This window comes from Garra rufa, chromosome 7 (assembly GCF_049309525.1).
Source record: "Garra rufa chromosome 7, GarRuf1.0, whole genome shotgun sequence".
Taxonomy (NCBI): domain Eukaryota; kingdom Metazoa; phylum Chordata; class Actinopteri; order Cypriniformes; family Cyprinidae; genus Garra; species Garra rufa.
This window is the reverse complement of record NC_133367.1, coordinates 39,097,145-39,118,885: the sequence shown is the minus strand read 5'-3', so window position 1 is coordinate 39,118,885 and position 21,741 is coordinate 39,097,145. Positions and strand designations below refer to the sequence as shown.

Sequence of the window (21,741 nt, the reverse complement as noted above, 5' to 3'; positions counted from 1 at the left end):
AATGCCATAGATTCTCTATGGGGTTCAGGTCTGGTGAGTTTGCTGGCCAGTCAAGCACACCAACACCATGGTCATTTAACCAATGTTTGGTGCTTTTAGCAGTGTGGGCAGGTGACAAATCCTGCTGGAAAATGAAAACAGCATCTTTAATTGCTCTAAAATTTCTTGGTAAACGGGTGCAGTGACTTTGGTTTTCAAAAAACAGTGGACCAACACCAGCAGATGACATTGCACCCCAAATCATCACAGACTGTGGAAACTTAACACTGGACTTCAAGCAACTTAGGCTATGAGCTTCTTCACCCTTCCTCCAGTCACTAAATCCTTGGTTTCTAAATGAAATACAAAACTTGCTCTCATCTGAAAAGACCACTGGGGAACAGTCCATTTCTTCTTCTCCTTAGCCCAGGTAAGACGCCTCTGTCGTTGTCTGTGGTTCTGGAGTGGCTTAACAAGAGGAATATGACAACTGTAGCCAAATTCCTTGACACATCTGTGTGTTGTGGCTCTTGATGCCTTGATCCTAGCCTCAGTCCATTCCTTGTGAATTTCACCCAAATTCTTGAATCGATTTTGCTTGACAAGCCTCTCAAGGCTGTAGTTCTCTCGGTTGGTTGTGCATCTTTTTCTTTCATACTTTTTCCTTCCACTCAACTTTCTGTTAACATGCTTGGATACAGCACTCTGTGAACAGCCAGCTTCTTTAGCAATGAATGTTTGTGGCTTACCCTCCTTGTGAAGGGTGTCAATGATTGTCTTCTGGACAACTGTCAGATCAGCAGTCTTCCCCATGATTGTGTAGCCTAGTGAACCAAACTGAGAGACCATTTTGAAGGCTCAGGAAAACTTTGCAGGTCTTTTGAGTTGATTAGCTGATTGGCATGTCACCATATTCTGATTTGTTGAGATGTGATTTGGTGGGTTTTTGTTAAATGTGAGCCAAATCATCACAATGAAAAGAACCAAAGACTTCAATGACTTCAGTCTGTGTGCACTGAATTTGTTTAATACACAGTTTAATACAAAGTTTCACAATTTGAGCTGAATTATTGAAATAAAAAACTTTTCCAAGATGTTCTAATTTATTGAGACGCACCTGTACATCACGGTACAGAAGTAAACTAGACAACAGCTCTTCATATTAACCTTAAAGGCCAAAAATTGAGCATAAATGTGTATGTGTGTAAATACAGATGTCTCTGAAGAGATATTTTTGGCTAAAGCACATTCCTAAAATAAACCCTCTCCTTAGTCCACATGTCAATGCAGTTTTTTCAGTTTAAACTGGAAAATAAGCCATCCGTTGGCCATTTCATTATATGGATGAGATTATAATGGTCAGGCAGGCAGACCAGCTGAAATGCCCGGAACAAAGCTGAGTAATTTCTCTGAATCCATCTGTATTTGTGCAACATGATCCTGTCTGGCTTGTTTTGCTGCTGTACACAGACGTCTGATGGGGCCTCTCACAATCTCAAATTGATATCCACGTCTGCTCTTTCCAACATCTCGTCAAGAAACAAACTGTTCATGATGTTACCATGGAACCCGCAACAGGAAACAATGGGAAACATCCGTCATTTATTTGGAATAGACAATGGTTTAGATGACAAATTCGATGCTGCGTGTTGCATGCATTTATTTGTATACCATATTCCTTATTCAGACAAAACTACTTTGTCTGAGGAGCTGAATTAGTGTTTCATAGATTCTGAATGGTTCTTAATCTGAAAGGAGATTATGCATTCATTTTATACAGCAGTAGCTGTAATTGCCTTTTAGGCGCTAAAAACGTACCAGATCTGAACATTTGTTGATTTGGACTGAAGGAAATCATCATCCTAAAGACCAAAATTTGTCATGTTTATTTACCCATTTCTGATGACATTGTACAGTTTGTTATTTATTTTAAAGATCACGGTTTAATATTTAATGCTTGTTAGGAGGCTCCCTCTGCAGTTTCCAAGAAAGCATGCGACTGCAGAGGTCTGCATTTAGTGAATAATTCAATAGCTATTAAAAGAGCTTTTCATGAGTTAATTCCACTAAAAGACGAAACGACATAAACAATATGTGTCTTGAATATGGACAACTATTAATGGCATCAGAAATGGCATTGTGATGGCCCTAACGCTGGCCGGTTAATATGTAGGTCGCCAAGATGTCTGTAAAAGAGCAAATCATGCAGAACGCATTATATTTGTCTTTAAAATCCTGATAACTGCCTTAAAAATAGAGAAAACATCTATAACACAGAAAGAAACTGCACACTAAATATACTGTGGTAAATATTTGTGCGGCTATGAAAATTAACCATGGTTTTATTACAAATAAAACAAAAAACATGGTTACTATAGTTACACCATGGTAATCACAAATTGATTATGGTTATGCTACACTAACCATAGTTTAACCACAGTATTTGTAGTAAAACTGAGGTTATATAAATGGTAATCAATATGCCAAAAAATAAAAAATAAAAATAACATGGTTACTACACTTTTACTACAATAACACCATAGTTCATTTTCATAAGAGCTGTTTTACTGTTTTACGCTGAATGGAAATAATGTAGCCCATATTATAATATTATCCAAAAATAAGCCTTAAAACATGGTAATTTACTATGCAAACTATTCGTATGTGACATGTTTTGCTAACATCCAAAAGCAGGAATTACAACATATTTAAGTAAAAAGTACTTTCATGTGATGTACACAGCTGCTAGGCTAATCAATGCACTTAACATACAAAACCATGCATTACAACATTGTTTAGTATATAAAGTAAGTTTATGTGATGTAGCTGCTAGGCTAACCAATGCTTACTTGCGACACAACAAAAATAAACACTTAACATCCAAAAACAGACACTACAGCATTGCTATTTGGTATAACAACCATCCTTATGTGACATATTAGCTGCTACGCTAACCAATGCTAACTTGCAACACAATAAAATAAACACTTAACATCCCAACGGGCAAACATTGTTATTTAGGCTGGTTGGCTTGTTTTAGCTGGTCAACCAGCCTGGTTTTAGCTGGTCATAGCTGGTCAGCAGGCTGGTTATAGAGGGGTTTTGGCCATTTCCCAGGCTGGTCAGGCTGGGAAACCACCAGTTAAAGCCAGCCTGACCAGCCTGGCCAGACTGAGATACCAGCTAAAACCAGCTACTTCCAGCCTAAACCAGCTAAGACCAGCCAACCAGCCTAGGCTGGTTTTAGCTGTTTTTTTCACCAGGGATGTGACACATCTACTGGCTAGGCTAACCAGTGCTAACTCACTACAAAACATAAATAGATTTTAAATATCTAAAAGTAAGAATTACAACATGCCCTTACAAAAATTAGCCATGGTTTTTATACAAATAAAACCTTAAAAAGTTAAACCTTGGTAAATCACAAATTAATACCAATAGTACCAATAGTAATCAGCAAAAACATGGTTACTACACTTTTACTACTATAAAACCATGGTTAATTTTCTGTTTTACGCTGAATGGAGAAAAAAAAAAAACTAAATTCCCTTCCATTAGTAAAGTATCTAATTTATAATATAATCCAAAAATAAGCCTAAAAACAACCTTTTCTTCCAAAAATAGGCATTACAACATTATTGACTATACAAAGTAATTTTATTTGATGTGCATAGCTGCTAGGCTTTCCAATGTTAACTTTCCACACAACAATTAAAACTTCTGAAAAAATACACCACAGCAATGGTTTTTGGTATAGAAAACATCCTTATGTGACATATTAGCTACTAGCCTAACCAAAGCTAACTTACTACACAATAAAAATGAACACTTAACAACTTAAAATAGACAAATAGTATATAAACCATCTTTATGTGATGTGCCCATGCTGCTAGGCTAACTGATGCTAACTTGAAACACAACAAAAATTAACATAACATCCAAAAACAGGCATTTTTAGTATATAAACCACCCTCGTGTAATATTTAACGCTAGGCCAACCAATGCTAACTTGCTTCAAAACAGAAATGTATTTTAAATATCCAAAAGTAAGAATTACAACATGCCCTTTACTACAAATAAAACAAAAAAAGATGATTAGGCTACTACAGTTAAACCATGGTAATCACAAATTAACCACTGTTTTGCTACACTAGTCATAGTTTAACCATGGTATTTGTAGTAAATCTGTGGTAATAGTAATCGATACGGCAAAAAAAAGGTTACTACACTTTTACTATAATAAAATCATGGGTTATTTTTGAAAGGGTGGTCATTTAACCACCAAAGTTAGCTAAAAATGCTAACTTTACCAAGTTGTCATGTCTGTTTTAGCATGTGTTTATTTAGTAGATAGCCCATCCATATGTGACATACAAAGCTAGGTTAGCCAATGCTAACTGACAGAAATACTTTAACAGTTGGGAGTCAACTGTTTCATAACGAAGCTTCAGCAGAAATATTATCAAAAATAATTAAACAGAAATATTTTGATAACATGAGAGAAGAGAGACAAATATGGCACATCCTGAGAGGAAATTACATTTTAATTAAGGCAAATAGCTCGTCAAATCAGCATTTGTTGTGGTGCCTGCTAGCAAAATGAGTCGCATGGCTCTGTAGCAAATAGCTGTACCCTCTGAGATGCATGTGTGTGAGTGATTAGCGCAATTCACAGGGATGTTATGACAGACATGCTAGCTGAGGGCGAGTTAACCGTTGTTAAAACAGTGAAAGCAGGTCAGTAAACCAACCCAGGAGTGTCCGCTGACTTCATGTCTGCAAACATGACAGAGGACAGTCATTATACACTTGGTATTTGCCTAGTAACAAATCAACTTTCAATCTGCATGTATTAGGCTAACGCCATAGGCTAAATTAAGACATTTGCATGTGGCATCTATATACAAACATTCTCATTAAACGGATGGCGGCCGCTGGAGCCCGTGGGGCCGCACCTCTCCCTGCCATTCTGAATTTTGTCCTGTCATGCCAAATAAACAAACGGCAAGCCAAATGGATCCATGCCGGCAGGTTTTATATGCCTGTCTCAATAATCTGCTAAACAAACAAGCAGAAAATGCTAATAAATCTGGGTTTATAGAAGGGCAGCAGTTTTTTTCCACTCTGTTTTACTGAAGGATATTTCAGCCACTCGAATGGAAACGCAGTGAAACAACCTACGTTCTCTATATTTGATTTACAGAGACATTTTGCTGTTTGTCATTAAAACTGCACTCAATCTATTAAACACTAGATGGCAGCCTGCTTAATAGAGAACATCTCTGTCCCTAAACCTCACATAGACTGTTCAGAATAACATACTGCCTCAGTAGCCTTACTATTCCTGCAGTATATATTATGTAAACTGTTCATAATATGCTAATTTTCTATATCTGTGAATACCTATGATCCAGATCCAAAATCAGTCTTTTATCCATCTTTGCTATCAGGTAGTTTAATGTCAGTCAGTGGCTTGGTGCACTTTGTTATTCAATATTTTTCTCAAAAATACAAAGGTGAATTTATATAATGAAGCCACATACTCTTTTAGATTGTAAAAGTTGCCATAGAAACAATTTCTGAGTCTGAAGATGTCATCTTGTAATGACGGTAACTCTGGCACAACAATAAAGGGATAGTTTGATATTTTTAGATATTTTGAAGAATGTTACTAACCAAATAGTTTCTGGTCTCCATTGACTTTCATAGTATTTTTGACTGTTCTGTGGAAGTCAATGGCTACCATTAACTCTTCGGTTACCAACATATCTTTTTGTGTTGAACAGGAGAAAACAACTCACACATGGTTGTAAAAAGTGAGTAAATGATGCCAGAATTTTCATTTTTGGGTAAGAGAAAGAGAAAATAGAAGTTTCTGAAGAGAATCATTGTAAGAAGAACTCCTTACATCTTTCTACTCTACACTCTACAATAAAGGTGCTTTGAAAGGTTCTTCAAGCGATGCCATAGAAGAACCATTTTTGGTTCCACAAAGAACCATTCAGTCAAAGGTTCTTTAAAGAACCGTCTCTTTCTTACCTTTTTAGAATCTGAAGAACCTTCTTTCGCCACAAAGAACCTTTTGTGAAACAGAAAGGTTCTTCAGACGTTTAAGGTTCTTTATGGAACAATTTAGACAAAAAAAAAGGTTCTTCTATGGCATCGTGAAGCACCTTTATTTTTAAGAGTGTAAATTCACTTTCAAGGAATAATTCACCCAAAAAGACCGGTTTTACCACGATTCACTCACCCTCATGGCATTCGAAACACCCCAAAAAATCTTCCCCAATCGAGCATCGAAGCTCCGCATCACGCATCGGATTCCCCTGAGAGAAATACTGTACTTTCAGAGACTGACGCAAACTTTGGCAAGATGTTCTTATGATAGCCTCAGGGCGACAATAAAGCGAATTGATAAGACAGAAAGCGGTTGTGTGTTGTGTTAGCTGTGCCCTCATTTGAAGTGTATTTTACCTAAACACTTTGGACTCTCATTCTCAGTCTGGGCACACTGCCTGCAGCCACGCTAAATGAACTAAATGGGCCATTTGCCGGCATCCATCACGGCTTCTGAGGTGTGGAGGATGTATGTAAATTAGCCTTTGATTTCATATGCTGTTCAGTGACCAGTTCAGGTGTTGTCCGTGTGACAGCTGAGGATGTGACTGGGCTGGTCTGACATCAGTGGGCAGACACGCGTGCCAAATGGGATTACATTATGTGTCTAAGTTACCATTTAACAGCTTCTGATTCAGAAATATTTGTAATAAATGCTACCATCTGGTACTAAAATACTGCCAGTACAAAAACACAGTTAGAGTTGAGCTTGCCAACAACAAACCCCTAACTAAAGCACCTAACTTCAACGACTAACTGTAACGTCCTGTGATGTGGAATGAATTAGATGCATGAATTATACATTTGTAGACCGTGAAACTAAGATGTTCACCTTGTGGACAAACAATTGGCCAAAAAAATATCTAAGCACAACAATATCATGGGTTTAGGCTCTAGTTAAGCTTCCCACAAACAACTACCCAGAACACTCTAGCAACCTATCTAACACTAGTAACCAGTCATAACAACCTAGCAATTGTTTAGCAACCTCAGAACACTTTAGCAACTGCCACTCAACTACTCAGAACAACCAACTGCTTAGCAATCCTCAGCTCAACCACTAAAAGCGACCTAGCAACCCCAAGAACACTCTAGGTGCCAATCAGCAATGCCACAAAAAAACCCTTGAAACCATCCATAACTTAGCAACTGATTAGAAACACTACAGAACCTCTGTAAACCACTCAGAACACTCTAACAACCACTTAGCAACCTGTAGAACAATTTAGTAACCAGTCATGACAACCCCAGAACATCTTAGCAACTACCTTGAAATGTCCCAAAACATTGTATCAACCACCCACAACAACCAACTGCTTAGCAATCCCCAGCTCAACCACTAAAACAGCCTAGCAACCCCAAGAACACTCTAGATACCAACCAGCAATGCCACCAATAAACCTTGAAACCATCCATAACTTAGCAACGGATTAGAATGTCCAGGGGCGTAGCAACCGGGGGGGACGGGGGGGACACGTCCCCCTCACTTTTAGAAACAGGTGATTCTGTCCCCCGCACTTTTTTGATCTAGCGCCAATATTTCTGCCCCTGGTCTCTGATTTGTTACTTAGATTTGAGTGAAGTAACATTTAGCCAATCACAGCGCGAATCTCTTGGGCGTCTGCCATGAGCTTCAAATCTTGTTGCTCTTGTAAACAGAATGTATTATAGACCTTTTTCCTGAGTAAACGATGAGCGCCGCCATTACGAATTCTAACGTCAGATTGAATGCTTTTCTGTTCCAGTTTCCATAGGAACCCATTCAAATAGCGTCCATCTGTTTTTAATGTAGCTACCTTCCGCTGCTTCTTGTCATCTATACGCTCATTAAGGTGAGGCACTGACAAATGACGGTCATTGCGACATTGCCAAGTGATGGCGCTATGGAGCCATGTGCTTTTTAAAAACATTTTAATAGGTTTAACATTAGTTTATTAGCTCGGAATATATCCTTATTTGACTAGGAACAATGGAAATGCAAAGCATTATTTCAGTTAAGAGTCGGACTTACTTCCGTGTTCAGGAAAAAGGTCTATACTGTATGATCATCACCTTTGGGTCACATGACTATACTGTCCCCCCCACTTTTAAATTGGCTGCTACGCCCCTGAGAATGTCTATAGAACTCTTATAAACCACTCAGAACACTCTAGCAACCGTTTAGAACAATTTAGTAACCAGTCATGACAACCCAGTAATTGTTTACCAACCCCAGAACATCTTAGCAACTACCTAGGAATGTCGCAAAATTCTATCAGGCACTCAGAACTGCTTAGCAACCCCCAGCTCAACCACTAAAATCAACTTAGCAACCCCAAGAACACTCTAGTTACCAAACAGCAATGCAACAAAAAACCTTGAAACCATCCATAATTAGCAACTGATTAGAAACCCTCAACAACCCCCTGTAAACCACTCAGAACACTCTAGCAACCCCTAGAACATTTTAGTACCCAGTCATGACAACCCAGTAATTGTTTACCAACCCCAGAACATCTTAGCAACTACCTAGGAATGTCCCTAAACATTCTATTAGCCACTCAGAACTGCTTAGCAACCCCCAGCTCAACCACTAAAATCAACTTAGCAACCCCAAGAACACTCTAGTTACCAACCAGCAATGCCACAAAAACCTCCTCAGCAACCACCCAGTACATCCTTGCAACTGCCTAGCAATGCCCCAAAACATTCAATGATTGACTCGGAACAGTCAACTGCATAGCAACCTCCAGCTGAACTGTCAAAAACACCCTAGCAGACCTTAAAATCACTTAGAACTCACTAGCAACTGCCTAGCAACCTCAAGAACACTCTAGTAACCACAAAATGCTCCAAAATATTCTATCAGCCACTCAGAACAATCAACTGCTTAGCAACCCCAAGCTTGGTCTCAGCCTCAGACGTCACACCCGCAGAACTTTGGACAATCGTCTGATGCATATGGTACACTGGAAACACTTCAGGAATTTCGAAGATGTCATCTGATTGGTTGAATTTGATCGGATTTCCGGGAGATGCGAGTGTCGCGTTTATTTTGGTCCGCCGGGAAACAAAACGCAGACGTGTGATCGTGGAAGAAAAACTAATGGTGCTAATGCAGAAGCCACTATTGTTATACACTTTTGCAACATTCACGAACAAATTACTGACTTACTGCTTGTTCTCCCTCTTCTTCTTTCTTTCAATGCTGGTTATTTAAATGACTGACTTGTACACTGGTTTGTTGTGGGGACATTTCTACACCCTGAAACGTGACACTGAATGAAACGAACTGTGATTGGTTGTTTCACATGTCGGTCAAACGGCCTTAAGGCGGGCATTTGCCAATGAAAGTTGCCATGACCTTCAGCCATCAGTCTGAAGGTCTGGCTATGCGAGACTACCCCAAGCTCAATTGCCAAAACTCCCTAGCAGACCCTAACAATACTCAAAACTCACTAGCAGCTACCTAGCAATCCCAAGAATTTTCTAGTTATCACTCATGAAAGCTCAGAAATTGTTTAGCAACCCCCAGAACACCTTAGTAATCAGTCATAAGACTCTAGCAAATGCTTAGCAACCCCCAGACCAACAATTCCTTAGAAACCCACCAAAAAACTCTAGTAAACACCCGTCAACGCCACAGAAAATCAACTGATTAGAAACCATACAGAACCCTAGCAACTGCCTAGCAATGTCCTACAGGGATCGCACAATCTGTAACCTGACGTCCTGGGGCTATTGTGTCTTCTAGTTGGGCTAAAAAATTTACCACCACCCTGCTCGAAGGGTTTTACAGTCTTATTCTGTATTTTGGTTCATGACAGTCAGGGCTTTGCACGTTCACTTTGTAAACACTGGGTCGGTACTTCTGCCATGATGTAGGATGATTTTGAAGTTGGAGGAAAAAATGAAATGGGAGTTTTTCAACATACCCTAACTCATAACTGCCATGAACCGGAATATACAGAGTTCACACAGAGCTAGACAAGTGGAGCATTTAAGGTTAAAAAGTATATAAATATTTTTTTTTTTTAGAAAATAACTGATCGTTTCACTAGATAAGACCCTTCTTCCTTGGCTGGGATCATTTAGAGCCCTTTGAAGCTGCATTTAAAGTTTTAACTCGCGGGCACCATAGAAGTCCATTATATGGAGAGAAATACTAAAATGTTTTTTCTCCAAAGACAATTTATTTACGACTGCAGAAAGAAAGACATGAACATTTTGGATGACAAGGGAGTGAGTAAATTATCTGTGCATTTTATTCTGGAAGTGAACTTCTCCTTAAAAGTAGTGTGCATAGCATTTGCGTGCAACAACTACCAAGGAAACAGCTATAATTATTGCCAGAGAATGAATGTGCTTTTTCAAGAAGCCAGTTTGCTGGTTTTGTTCAAACCAATGCCAAAATTGGTATTTTTATGTGGCAAACACACATAAATGTGTTGTAAATGTGAACCGGTGTATCAGCAAGAAGCTAATGCGCCTTGTAAAAATCTAAATGATTAATAATTTATACATTTGACCTTTTAAATTTGCTTTGAAAAGCCTGCAGATATCCTTTAAATAGTGAAATAAAAATGCACTTAGAAGTCATTCAAAATTCTAACTATCGATGTACAATCGCATACTAGACCTCAGATTAAGTCATTGTACAGTTGCATACTAGACCTCAGATTAAGTGGATAAAAATATGTATGAGAAACAGATTTTATTTTTATGAAAGCCGGGTTAAAGGATCAGCGTGATATGAAGTGTGTAAAAGACACTTGGGCCTCCCACGAAACAGCCGAACATATTGAATGATGAACACAGACAGATGGATCCCACAAATCCTTGCACTTCCAGACACACTTTCGTTTACAGTTTTTCCTGGTGTCCCAGTTTATACGGCAAGTGTCACACGGAGTGTCAGGGAATTTACTAATCCTGCTCTGAAAACAAAGAGACATAAGATACAATACCATCTGCTACACAATGAACACATCTACATGTGAGATCTCAGTTACTGACATCACTTCTCCACAGATACCATTTAACAGCTACCCCTCATTGTACTTTTGTGTGCTAACAAGAGCTATTGACTGCTACTCTAAAATACTGTCTGTGAATACAAAGCAGGACTACAACTCTCTGTCACGTATTTGTAACAGAGGCTAGCTGGAATGAGGTAACTGCAGGTAAAACCTCACACTTCTCACTAGCGACACATGCTAGAGGCTGCTGTCTTCAGCATCAATATTAGTGTGCACCATACAGGTTTAGAACAACATGAGAGTGAGTAAATCTCTTTAATACCTTTACATTTTCACCTTAAACGAACAGTTCATTCCCTAAAAAACTCTTTGGAGCTTTAAAAACTTGGGCACCATTCACTGCTATTATAAAGTTAGGAAGGGCCAGGTTAGTATTTAACATAACTCTTGACTCTGTTCATCTGAAAGAAGAAAGGCATATACACCTAGGATGGTTTGAGGATGAGTAAATCATGGGATGATTTTAATTTCGGGTTGAACTATTCCTTTTAAATAGTTTTAATGTTTACAGTTAGCTACTTTTGTTAACTGTAACTTTCTGTGTAGCTACCTACATTTTTACTAGGGTAAACTGACTGAACTATTTCCTTTAATTTTTACAGCTACTTTTGTTAGCAACGTGTTGTGTAGCTAACATTTTTTACAAGGGTAAACTGACTATTGAAAGTAATGTACTTGTAGTTTTCTGATTATAATGTTTAGAAGCTACCGTTTACAAGAAGCTAGAAGCTAATACTGCTACCTAGCCAGACTTAGCTAGCAATGCCTGAAAATATATATTTGATTGTGTTTGTTTGAATGAAGAAATTCATATACACCTAGGACGGCTTTAGGGTGAGTAAATCATGGGGTAATTTTAATTTTGCAGTGAACTATTTCTTTAAATGGCTTTAATGTTTACAGAGAGTGAGCTAGTTTTGTTAGCAACTTGTTGTGTAGCTACCTATGTTTTTACTAGGGTAAACTGACTGTACTGAAAGTAAAACACTTGTAGTTTGTAAGTAGAATGTAAGTTTAGAAGATACAGTTTACAAAAAGCTAGCCAGACTTAGCAAACTATGCCTGAAAAATGTAACTCTGGTTGTGTTTGTCTGAAAAAAAAAAAAAAAAGGCATACGTATACACCTAGGGTGGCTTCAGGATGAGTAAATTATGGGATTGTTTTCAATTTGGGGTGAAACATTTCTTTAGTTTCAATGTTTAATTTACAGAGAGTTAGCTACTTTTGTTAGCAACTTGATGTGTAGCTAACTATTATTTTACTAGGTTAAACTGTATTGAAAGTACTTGTAGTTTTCTGAGTAAAATGTAAGTTTAGAAGCTACAGTTTATGAAGCTAGAAGCTAATACTGCTAGCTAGCCAGATTTAACTAACTATTATTTTACTAGGTTAAACTGTATTGAAAGTACTTGTAGTTTTCTGAGTAAAATGTAAGTTTAGAAGCTACAATTTATGAAGCTAGAAGCTAATACTGATAGCTGGCTAGATTTAGCTAAGTATGCCTAAAAATATAACTCTAATTCTGCACGTCTGAAAGAACAAAAACATACACACTTTGGACGGCTTGAAGATGAGTAAATCATGGGGTAATTTTATTTTGGGGTGAACTATTCCTTTAAATAGCTTCAATGTTTACAGAGAGTTAGCTACATTTGTTAGCAACTTGCTGTGTAGCTAACTACTTTTGTACTACAGTAAACTGACTGTATTGAAGGTAAAGTACTTGCAGTTTTCTGAGTAGAATGTAAGTTTAAAAGCTACAGTTTACAAGAAGCTAGAAGCTAACACTGCTAGCTATTCAGATTTAGCGGACTATGCCTGAAAATATAACTCCCGCGTTTGTCTAAAAAAAGAAAATTGAGGAGGAGTAAATTATGGAATAATTTTCTGTTTAAGGGTAAAAATAGCTTTAATGTTTAATTTACAGAGAGTTAGCTTCTATTGTAGCATGTAACATGTAGCTAACTACTTTTTACTAAAGTAAATAGACACTACTGAAAGTGAAACAGTAAAATAGGTTTCTGAGTAGAATGTAAGTTTAGAAGCTACAGTTTACAAGAAGCTAGAAGCTAACACAGCTAGCTACCCAGACTTAGCTAGCAATGCCTGAAAATATAGCTCTGATTGTGTTTGTCTGAAAGAAGAAAGTCATATACATCTAGGACGGCTTTAGGGTGAGTAAATCAAGGGGTAATTTTAATTTTGCAGTGAACTATTTCTTTAAATAGCTTTAATGTTTACAGAGAGTAAGCTAGTTTTGTTAGCAACTTGCCACATAGCTAACTACTTTTTTACTAAGTTAAACTGACTGTATTAAACTTGTAGCACTTGTAGTTTTCGGAGTAGAATGTAAGTTTAGAAGCTACGGTTTACAAGAAGCTAGAAGCTAACACTGTAAGCTAGCCAGACTTAGCTAACTACACCTGAAAATATACAAAGGATTAAGCTTATTTACATCCAGATGTGCGTATATTTCTATTATACTATTAGTGTTAGCTTGAATATCTGTGCTAACTGTATGTAAAACTGTTCTTTAACTTTTTTAACAACGGCATTTAACTGCTTTAAAATGGCTTGTTGTTTTAGGAGTAACTTTTGGCTTTAGAAGCTGCAGTTTACAAGAGGCTAGAAGCTAACACTGCTAGCTAGTCAGACTTAGCAAACTACAGGTCCTTCTCAAAAAATTTGCATATTGTGATAAAGTTCATTATTTTCTGTAATGTACTGATAAACATTAGACTTTCATATATTTTAGATTCATTACACACAACTGAAGTAGATCAAACCTTTTATTGTTTTAATATTGATGATTTTGGCATACAGCTCATGAAAACCCAAAATTCTCAAATCTCAAAAAAAAAAAAAAAAAATAGCATATTTTATCCGACCAATAAAAGAAAAGTGTTTTTAATACAAAAAAAAGTCAACCTTCAAATAATTATGTTCAGTTATGCACTCAATACTTGGTCGGGAATCCTTTTGCAGAAATGACTGCTTCAATGCGGCGTGGCATGGAGGCAATCAGCCTGTGGCACTGCTGAGGTGTTATGGAGGCCCAGGATGCTTCGATAATGGCCTTAAGCTCATCCAGAGTGTTGGGTCTTGCGTCTCTCAACTTTCTCTTCACAATATCCCACAGATTCTCTATGGGGTTCAGGTCAGGAGAGTTGGCAGGCCAATTGAGCACAGTAATACCATGGTCAGTAAACCATTTACCAATGGTTTTGGCACTGTGAGCAGGTGCCAGGTCGTGCTGAAAAATGAAATCTTCATCTCCATAAAGCTTTTCAGCAGATGGAAGCATGAAGTGCTCCAAAATCTCCTGATAGCTAGCTGCATTGACCCTGCCCTTGATAAAACACAGTGGACCAACACCAGCAGCTGACATGGCACCCCAGACCATCACTGACTGTGGGTACTTGACACTGGACTTCAGGCATTTTGGCATTTCCCTCTCCCCAGTCTTCCTCCAGACTCTGGCAGCTTGATTTCCGAATGACATGCAAAATTTGCTTTCATCCGAAAAAAGTACTTTGGACCACTGAGCAACAGTCCAGTGCTGCTTCTCTGTAGCCCAAGTCAGGCGCTTCTGCCGCTTTTTCTGGTTCAAAAGTGGCTTGACCTGGCGCCTGTACACGGTGGCTCTGGATGTTTCTACTCCAGACTCAGTCCACTGCTTCCGCAGGTCCCCCAAGGTCTGGAATCGGTCCTTCTCCACAATCTTCCTCAGGGTCCGGTCACCTCTTCTCGTTGTGCAGCGTTTTCTGCCACACTTTTTCTTTCCCACTGACTTCCCACTGAGGTGCCTTGATACAGCACTCTGGGAACAGCCTATTCGTTCAGAAATTTCTTTCTGTGTCTTACCCTCTTGCTTGAGGGTGTCAATGATGGCCTTCTGGACAGCAGTCAGGTCGGCAGTCTTACCCATGATTGCGGTTTTGAGTAATGAACCAGGCTGGGAGTTTTTAAAAGCCTCAGGAATCTTTTGCAGGTGTTTAGAGTTAATTAGTTGATTCAGATGATTAGGTTAATAGCTCGTTTAGAGAACCTTTTCATGATATGCAAATTTTTTGAGATAGGAATTTTGGGTTTTCATAAGCTGTATGCCAAAATCATCAATATTAAAACAATAAAAGGCTTGAACTACTTCCGTTGTGTGTAATGAATCTAAAATATATGAAAGTCTAATGTTTATCAGTACATTACAGAAAATAATGAACTTTATCACAATATGCTAATTTTTTGAGAAGGACCTGTATGCCTGAAAATGTAACTTTGTGTTCATCTGAAAGAAGAAAGGCATACATCTAGCATCGTTTACAAAAAGCTAGAAGCTAACAATGTTAGCTAGCCAGACGTAGCTAACTGTGCCTGAACATATACAAATGATTTTTTACATCCAAATGCAAATGCTGGTTAGGTAGGTTTTGGTGCTGGGATGCTGGTTTTAGCTGGTTTATGCTGGTCCTTTGCTGGTTTATGCTGGACCTTGACCAGCAACATGACCAGCATAAACCAGCTAAGGACCAGCATAAACCAGCTTAAACCAGCATCCCAGCACCAAAACCTACCTAACCAGCATATGCTGTTTTTTTTCAGCAGGGAAAACTGTCCTTTACAAGCAGCTAGAAGCTAACATAGCTGATTAGCAAAATATGTTTAAAAAACAAAAACGATTAAGCTTATTTACATCAAAATGTGCAATTATTTCTCAGGAATTCTAGCAAACATTTAGCAGGAGGAATTTAGTAGAAGGAATTAATATGTAAACAGTTTGTTAAACCAGTATTTCATAAGCTGTTGCATTAAATTCAAGGCAACAATGTGCATAAGAGAATTCACACAGAAACCCCTTCTGCTTATGTTTTATGCATAAAGGTATGTTTTATAAATAAAGTTCATTTATGTAACATGCAAAGCTTTTTCCCATGTTTCTTGAGAGAATCAGCATATTAATATGATTTCTGAAGGATCATGTGGCACTGAAGACTAATTCAGCTTTGCATCACAGGAATAAATTACATTTTAACATATATTACAGTAGAATGTATTTTTAATTGTAATTATATTCGACAATATTACTTTTTTACTGTAGTTTTTAACAAAGAGACCTCTTTCAAAAATGCTACTCACCCCAAACATTTAAACGCTAGTTTATATGTATGTATACATTTTTTATAAAGCAGCTTCTAGGGTTCACCTAGTTCACACAAACAGAAGAGCTCTGGCGGGGAACTACACCAGAGCACCGTCAGGCAGAATAAAACACAATGCCAGACAAATGCAGCCTTAATCCATTCTGCTGCAAACAAAAGCCAGCGTTCCTGCTTTTACATCCATCCCTAACCAGAAGAGGTACAACCTCTAAGACCTCCCCTCCATCAAACTCTAATGTACTTTCAGCAGTGCACCAGTCAGTCTGGCTCTCTCAACCTCAAAGGTGGGCTGAATCGTAAAAAAACACATCATGCTTTTCCCTGTCCAGGTTACAGCGGTTGTAAAGAGGAGACAGTAGGATTTGGGCGGAGAGCGGTTTTGTCGTTCAGCCCGAGAGCAAGGGATTTCGGAAGGAAACTGAAATCCGTGAAGGCGTTAATCACTGTCTGCTTTGGACTCGACGACTTGACTTTGTTCATGCTGTATTGTTTATTTCAAATGCAGGTAGCAGTGTTCCTGTTGACTGAACATTAAATTTATAACCACCTTTATTTCTTTTTTCCTTGGAAAAACATCCTCTAGCTCAATTTTTGTATTGTTTTTATAAACAGCTCTGGTGCATTTGCACTTTATTAAATTTGATTTCTACATGGAGGCTGTCCCAGATTTAATCAAGACATTATTTCAATTACATTTGGAGGGGGGTGAAGGTGGGTCGGTGTGAGAGAGAGAGAAAGGGATTTAGTGGGTTTGAGATAAAGAGTGAATACTATTATTCAGCTTGGCTATAGGGGTAACACCTCTATGGTTTGGATGGAGTTTCCTGACCTTACCATATCATCACTGGTACAGGTTGAGAAATCAATGTATTTGAACCTTTAGCATGCAGGGGCCTAAAGTTTGGACTTCCAACTAGCTAGAAATATACTAGAAACCAACTAAACAGATTTTCCAAGCTGGCCATTTTAAATGTTTTGACTTCCATATTAAATGCAAAAGCCATAGCTTTTTTGTAAAGCTAAATATGTCTAAATTCAAAATTTTACAGGCAAAAAAACGTCTATTATCAATGGTGTAGCAATATATGAAGCACAACTCACACATAAGTCACTTTCCAAACAAGTAGCTTTCTGTTGAACAATGCGGCAAAATGTATGCAATACTAAAAATAAAGCTTCCGGGAGGAAGTTTTCAGAGTGATGCCACTGAATATCCATTTTTGGTTACTCAAACAACCTTTCAATTAATGGTTCTTAAAAAAAAAAAAAAAAAAAAAAAAAAAAACAGCTTTTTTGTAATAATCTAAAGAAGATTTTTCCACTGTAAAGAACCTTTTGCGGAATGGAACGTTCCATGGATGTTCTTCAATACCAATAAAGTGTCATTATTTTAAAGAATGTAGAGGACCACTACAGGTTCTCCAACGAACCATTTTCCTTAGTATGAAGAACATTTTAATAATCTAAAGAACCCTTTTCCACTATAAAGAACCTTTTGTGGAATGGAAAGTTTTGATGGATGTTAAAGGTTGTTCATGGAACCATTAATGCCAACAAATAACTCTTATTGTTAAGTATGTAGGAGAACCACTATAGGCTTTTGTGTAATCAAAAGTTCCATGGATGTTAATGTTCTTCATGGATTCATCAATGCCAATAAAGTGTCATTATTTTAAAGAATGTAGAAGAACCACTATAGGTTCTTCAAAGAACCATTTTCCTTGGTATGAAAAACATTTGAATAATCTAAAGAACCTTCTTCCACTATAAAGAACCTTTTGTGAAATGGAAAGTTCCATGGACGTTAAAGGTTCTTCATTGCTTCTTCAATGCCAATAAAGTGCCATTATTTTTAAGAATGTAGAAGAACCATTACAGGTTCTCCAAAGAACCTTTTAGTGAATAGTTCTACAAAGAACCATTTGTTCCTTAGTATGAAGAACATTTGAATAATCTAAAGAACCCTCTTCCACAAGACTCTTAAAAATAAAGGTTTCAACAAAGGGTTTTCACAGCGAACAGGGGTGGGGAACCTTGATCCTCGAACTCTGTAGGGACACCGGCCCTCAAGGATCAAGGTTCCCCGCCCCTGCCATAAAAGAACCATTTTTGGTTCCCCAAAAAACCTCTTAGTGAGCAGTTCTTAAAAGAACCATTTCCTCTTAGTATGAAGAACATTTTAATAATCTAAAGAACATTTTTCCACTGTAATGAATCTTTTGTAGAACGAAAAGCTCCATGGATGCTAGAGTTCTTCATTGAACCATTTAATGCCAATAAAAAAAATATTTTTATGAGTGTAGAAGAACCATTATAGGTTCTCCAAAGAACCTCACAGTGAACAGTTCTTACAAATACCATTTTTCTCTTAGTATTAAGAACATTTTAATAATCGAAAGAACCTTTTTCCACAACTCTTTAAAATAAAGGTTCCAAGAGAGGTGTTTTTGATTCTTTAAAAGAATCATTCAGAGAACAGTTCTTAAAAGAACATTTTTTTTTCTCATAGTATGATTCATTTGAATAATCTGAGGAAGCTTTTTTTCAATATTTCAAAATAAAGAACCTTTCATGGAATGGAAAGTTCCATGGATGTTTGAGGTTCTTCATGGAACCATCAATGCCAATAAAGAACCTTCATTTTTAGGAGTGTAGAAGAACCATTTTTGGTTTCCCCAAAGAACCTTTCAGTGAAAAGATCTTAAAAACCATTTTCTCTTAGTATGAAGAACATTTTAATCATCTAAAGAACCTTTTTCCACTATAAAGAACCTTTTGTGGAATAGAAAGTTCCATGAATGTTAAAGGTTCTTCATGGAACCATCAATGCCAACAAATAACTTTTTATTTTTGAGTGTAGAAGAACCTTTATTTTTAGAGTGTAGAAGAACCATTATAGGTTTCTCCAAAAAAACCTTCCAGTGAAAAGATCTTAAATAACCAGTTTCTCTTAGTATGAAGAACATTTTAATAAGCTAAGGAACATTTTTCCACAAGACTCCAAAAAGTTTCAAAAGAGGGTTTTCATAGTGATGCCATAGAATAACCATTTTTGTTTCTACAAAGAGCCTTTTTAACCCTTCTCATCCATATTTTAATAATCTAAATAACTTTTTTTTCCACTGTAAAGAACCTTTTGTGGAATGGAAAGTTCCATGGATGTTAAAGGTTCTTTATTGAGTCATCACTGCCAATAAAGATGTAAAGAAATTTAACTTGAATACAAATTAGTATAAACAGTATTATCAATCCAAACCTGCAAGGGATACACTTGGACCAACACTCTTTAGACAAAACTGAAACTATTAAAGCATTAACAAAACAATACTTAGCCTGAGACTAGGCTTCAGGGCTCGTCCTGTGCCAACTCTGGATCGTTAGCTGTGTGGCGAAAGGGATCAGATCTCCATATGGCCGAACCATGTGACCGTCAAACCCGTTCAATCAAACTGTGATAATTCCAGTCAGCAAGCAGTTGAGTTAAACTCTGACACTAATTAAATGAGATTTCAAATTGAAGATGCCCAACATAAGAACGCTAAAGAGGAATTCAAAATGGCACAGCGTGTTCATTAAAAAAATCACTTTTTAACGACCGCAAATATAATTGCTAGATAGACGGCAATGAATGTTGTAAAGCAGATGTTGAAGCATTTGACGGCAGGGTGCTGTTTTGTTTCTTTTTGGGGTTTTTTCACTTCTTATTTTCTTCCATCTATTCAAATTTCCCTTCAAGGGATCAAAAGCTTTGCTAATTGAGTATTTGAAATTATGCATGATTACACAAATTAAATGCTTTTTTTTTGCTACAGCACATATGGGCCGTGCTCAGAAACAGTTGCGTCAACCCACTCGATGTTCTTTGCATATCTATCTGCAAAATTAATGGCAAAAGCTGTTCTTAATATGGAAATTAAAACAGCCTCCAAGCATTTACATTTATTATTACTTCATTTATTATTTGTGTGTATTTATGTTGGGTTTTCTCTCAAACCAATGAAAGGGTCAATAAGTTAACTTCTGGTAAGACTGATTGGTTTAATTGATTTCCCTTCCCATTTCATTTGAGCGAACGGCGATGTCTTATGGCAGTACGGATCAGAACAAAAGCTGCATTATAAAGGATTATGCTGGATTAGTGAGGGGAAATTCTGATGGACAGAACATGAAATATAACAAGCTGTCGGTTTCACAGGTAAACAGTAGAGTGAGTTTAGAGTTAACGTGAAGGAGATAGAGAGCATGTGTGTTATATAAACAGAGCACGTTTGAATGTCCAGTCGTGACTGCCTGTGAAAGGCACTAGTGTACTACAGATCCTCTTCAGCCAAACAAGTCAACATACAATCGTGCCAAGATGCCTTTTCATTTATTTTTTGGCAACAGACAATGTTTTTATCTGTATCTTTTGTATTTTCTGGCTTTTTGTGTATATATTTAATGATTTTTTCATTCCTTCTTTGAATAAAACTATATTACATTTTATAAAATGTAGTTCCCTTGACAGACAGACCTTAAGCTGCTCTACTATACTACCTACTATTACTAGTAAGGTTGGGAAAACACTTCAAATTAGCAGAGTTTAACAGGAGGAAACCCCTTCCATCAGGGTCCTGTTAGAAACAGTTAATCTGATCAACTTGCTGACCTGGATATGCTTCGCCTGAGCGAGAGAAAACATGCATCCGCTCACGGACACTCAACGGCTGCAAAAGGACGAGCGCATGCATGCGCATGTGACGTGCCGATGCATCTGTGTTGTAACTTACTCCCAACATGCATTATGCAACTGTAAGATCTGAGAGGACATTGGGCGGACTGATTTTGCATAACATTCCCTGTATGCAAATAAAAAGCCTTTAGCGTCCAGGAGAAAATGGAAAGTAGGAGTTTCAGGAGAACATGGCGTGAACACTTATGGCTAAATTTGTGGTGAAACAAGTCGATATGCCCCACCTGACGCAGTGACATTACAGGAATCAGAGTCAGCCCTGAGGTGGAATGTGCCATGCAAGCTTTCTGAACTGACTGCTGTTGCATTTCGCTTTTGTTGTTGAGTTGTGGGGGGAGGGGACGTGAACAAACTGATCCCACACTGCCGTCCTCAGAGCTATTGATCCCCCCATGAGCTGCATCTCTCGAGGGCTCGACCTGTCCGAGAAGGTTTATATTTCGGATGCTGGCGTATCAGATGTTTGCCATTTGTGACAGTGACTTGGTTTTAAAATAGCATTGGGTTATTTAAGGCAACAGAAGATGTGATGTTTGAGTTTTTGCCTAAATAATTTAGAAGACACTAGAGAACAGAAGTGGAAGAAATGTAATGAGCTGGATTTATGGAGTGTTGCAGTCATGACGTATTTTTGTAGAGCAAAGTGGAAGTTCATCACTCTTGTTTCTTCGACAAAATGCCAATTGGATTCTTCCATTGGCTTTTGGATTATGTGGATTGATGGCGTTTAATGTCTCC

The 21,741-nt window shown here is 37.7% G+C and overlaps 2 protein-coding genes across 2 annotated transcripts in view; one reads left to right on the top strand and one right to left on the bottom strand.

The window, feature by feature from the left end:
• Positions 1 to 21,741, top strand: part of LOC141338412 (poly(rC)-binding protein 4-like) — a 405,056-nt gene that overhangs the window by 315,546 nt on the left and 67,769 nt on the right. The gene's annotated exons all lie outside the window — the stretch shown is intronic.
• dock3 (dedicator of cytokinesis 3) overlaps positions 1 to 21,741 on the bottom strand; it is a 244,681-nt gene that overhangs the window by 216,622 nt on the left and 6,318 nt on the right. The window contains exon 2 of the mRNA XM_073844512.1: positions 10,943 to 11,012. Coding sequence (XP_073700613.1) covers positions 10,943 to 11,012 — 70 coding nt within the window. The remainder of the gene's footprint in view (positions 1 to 10,942; positions 11,013 to 21,741) is intronic.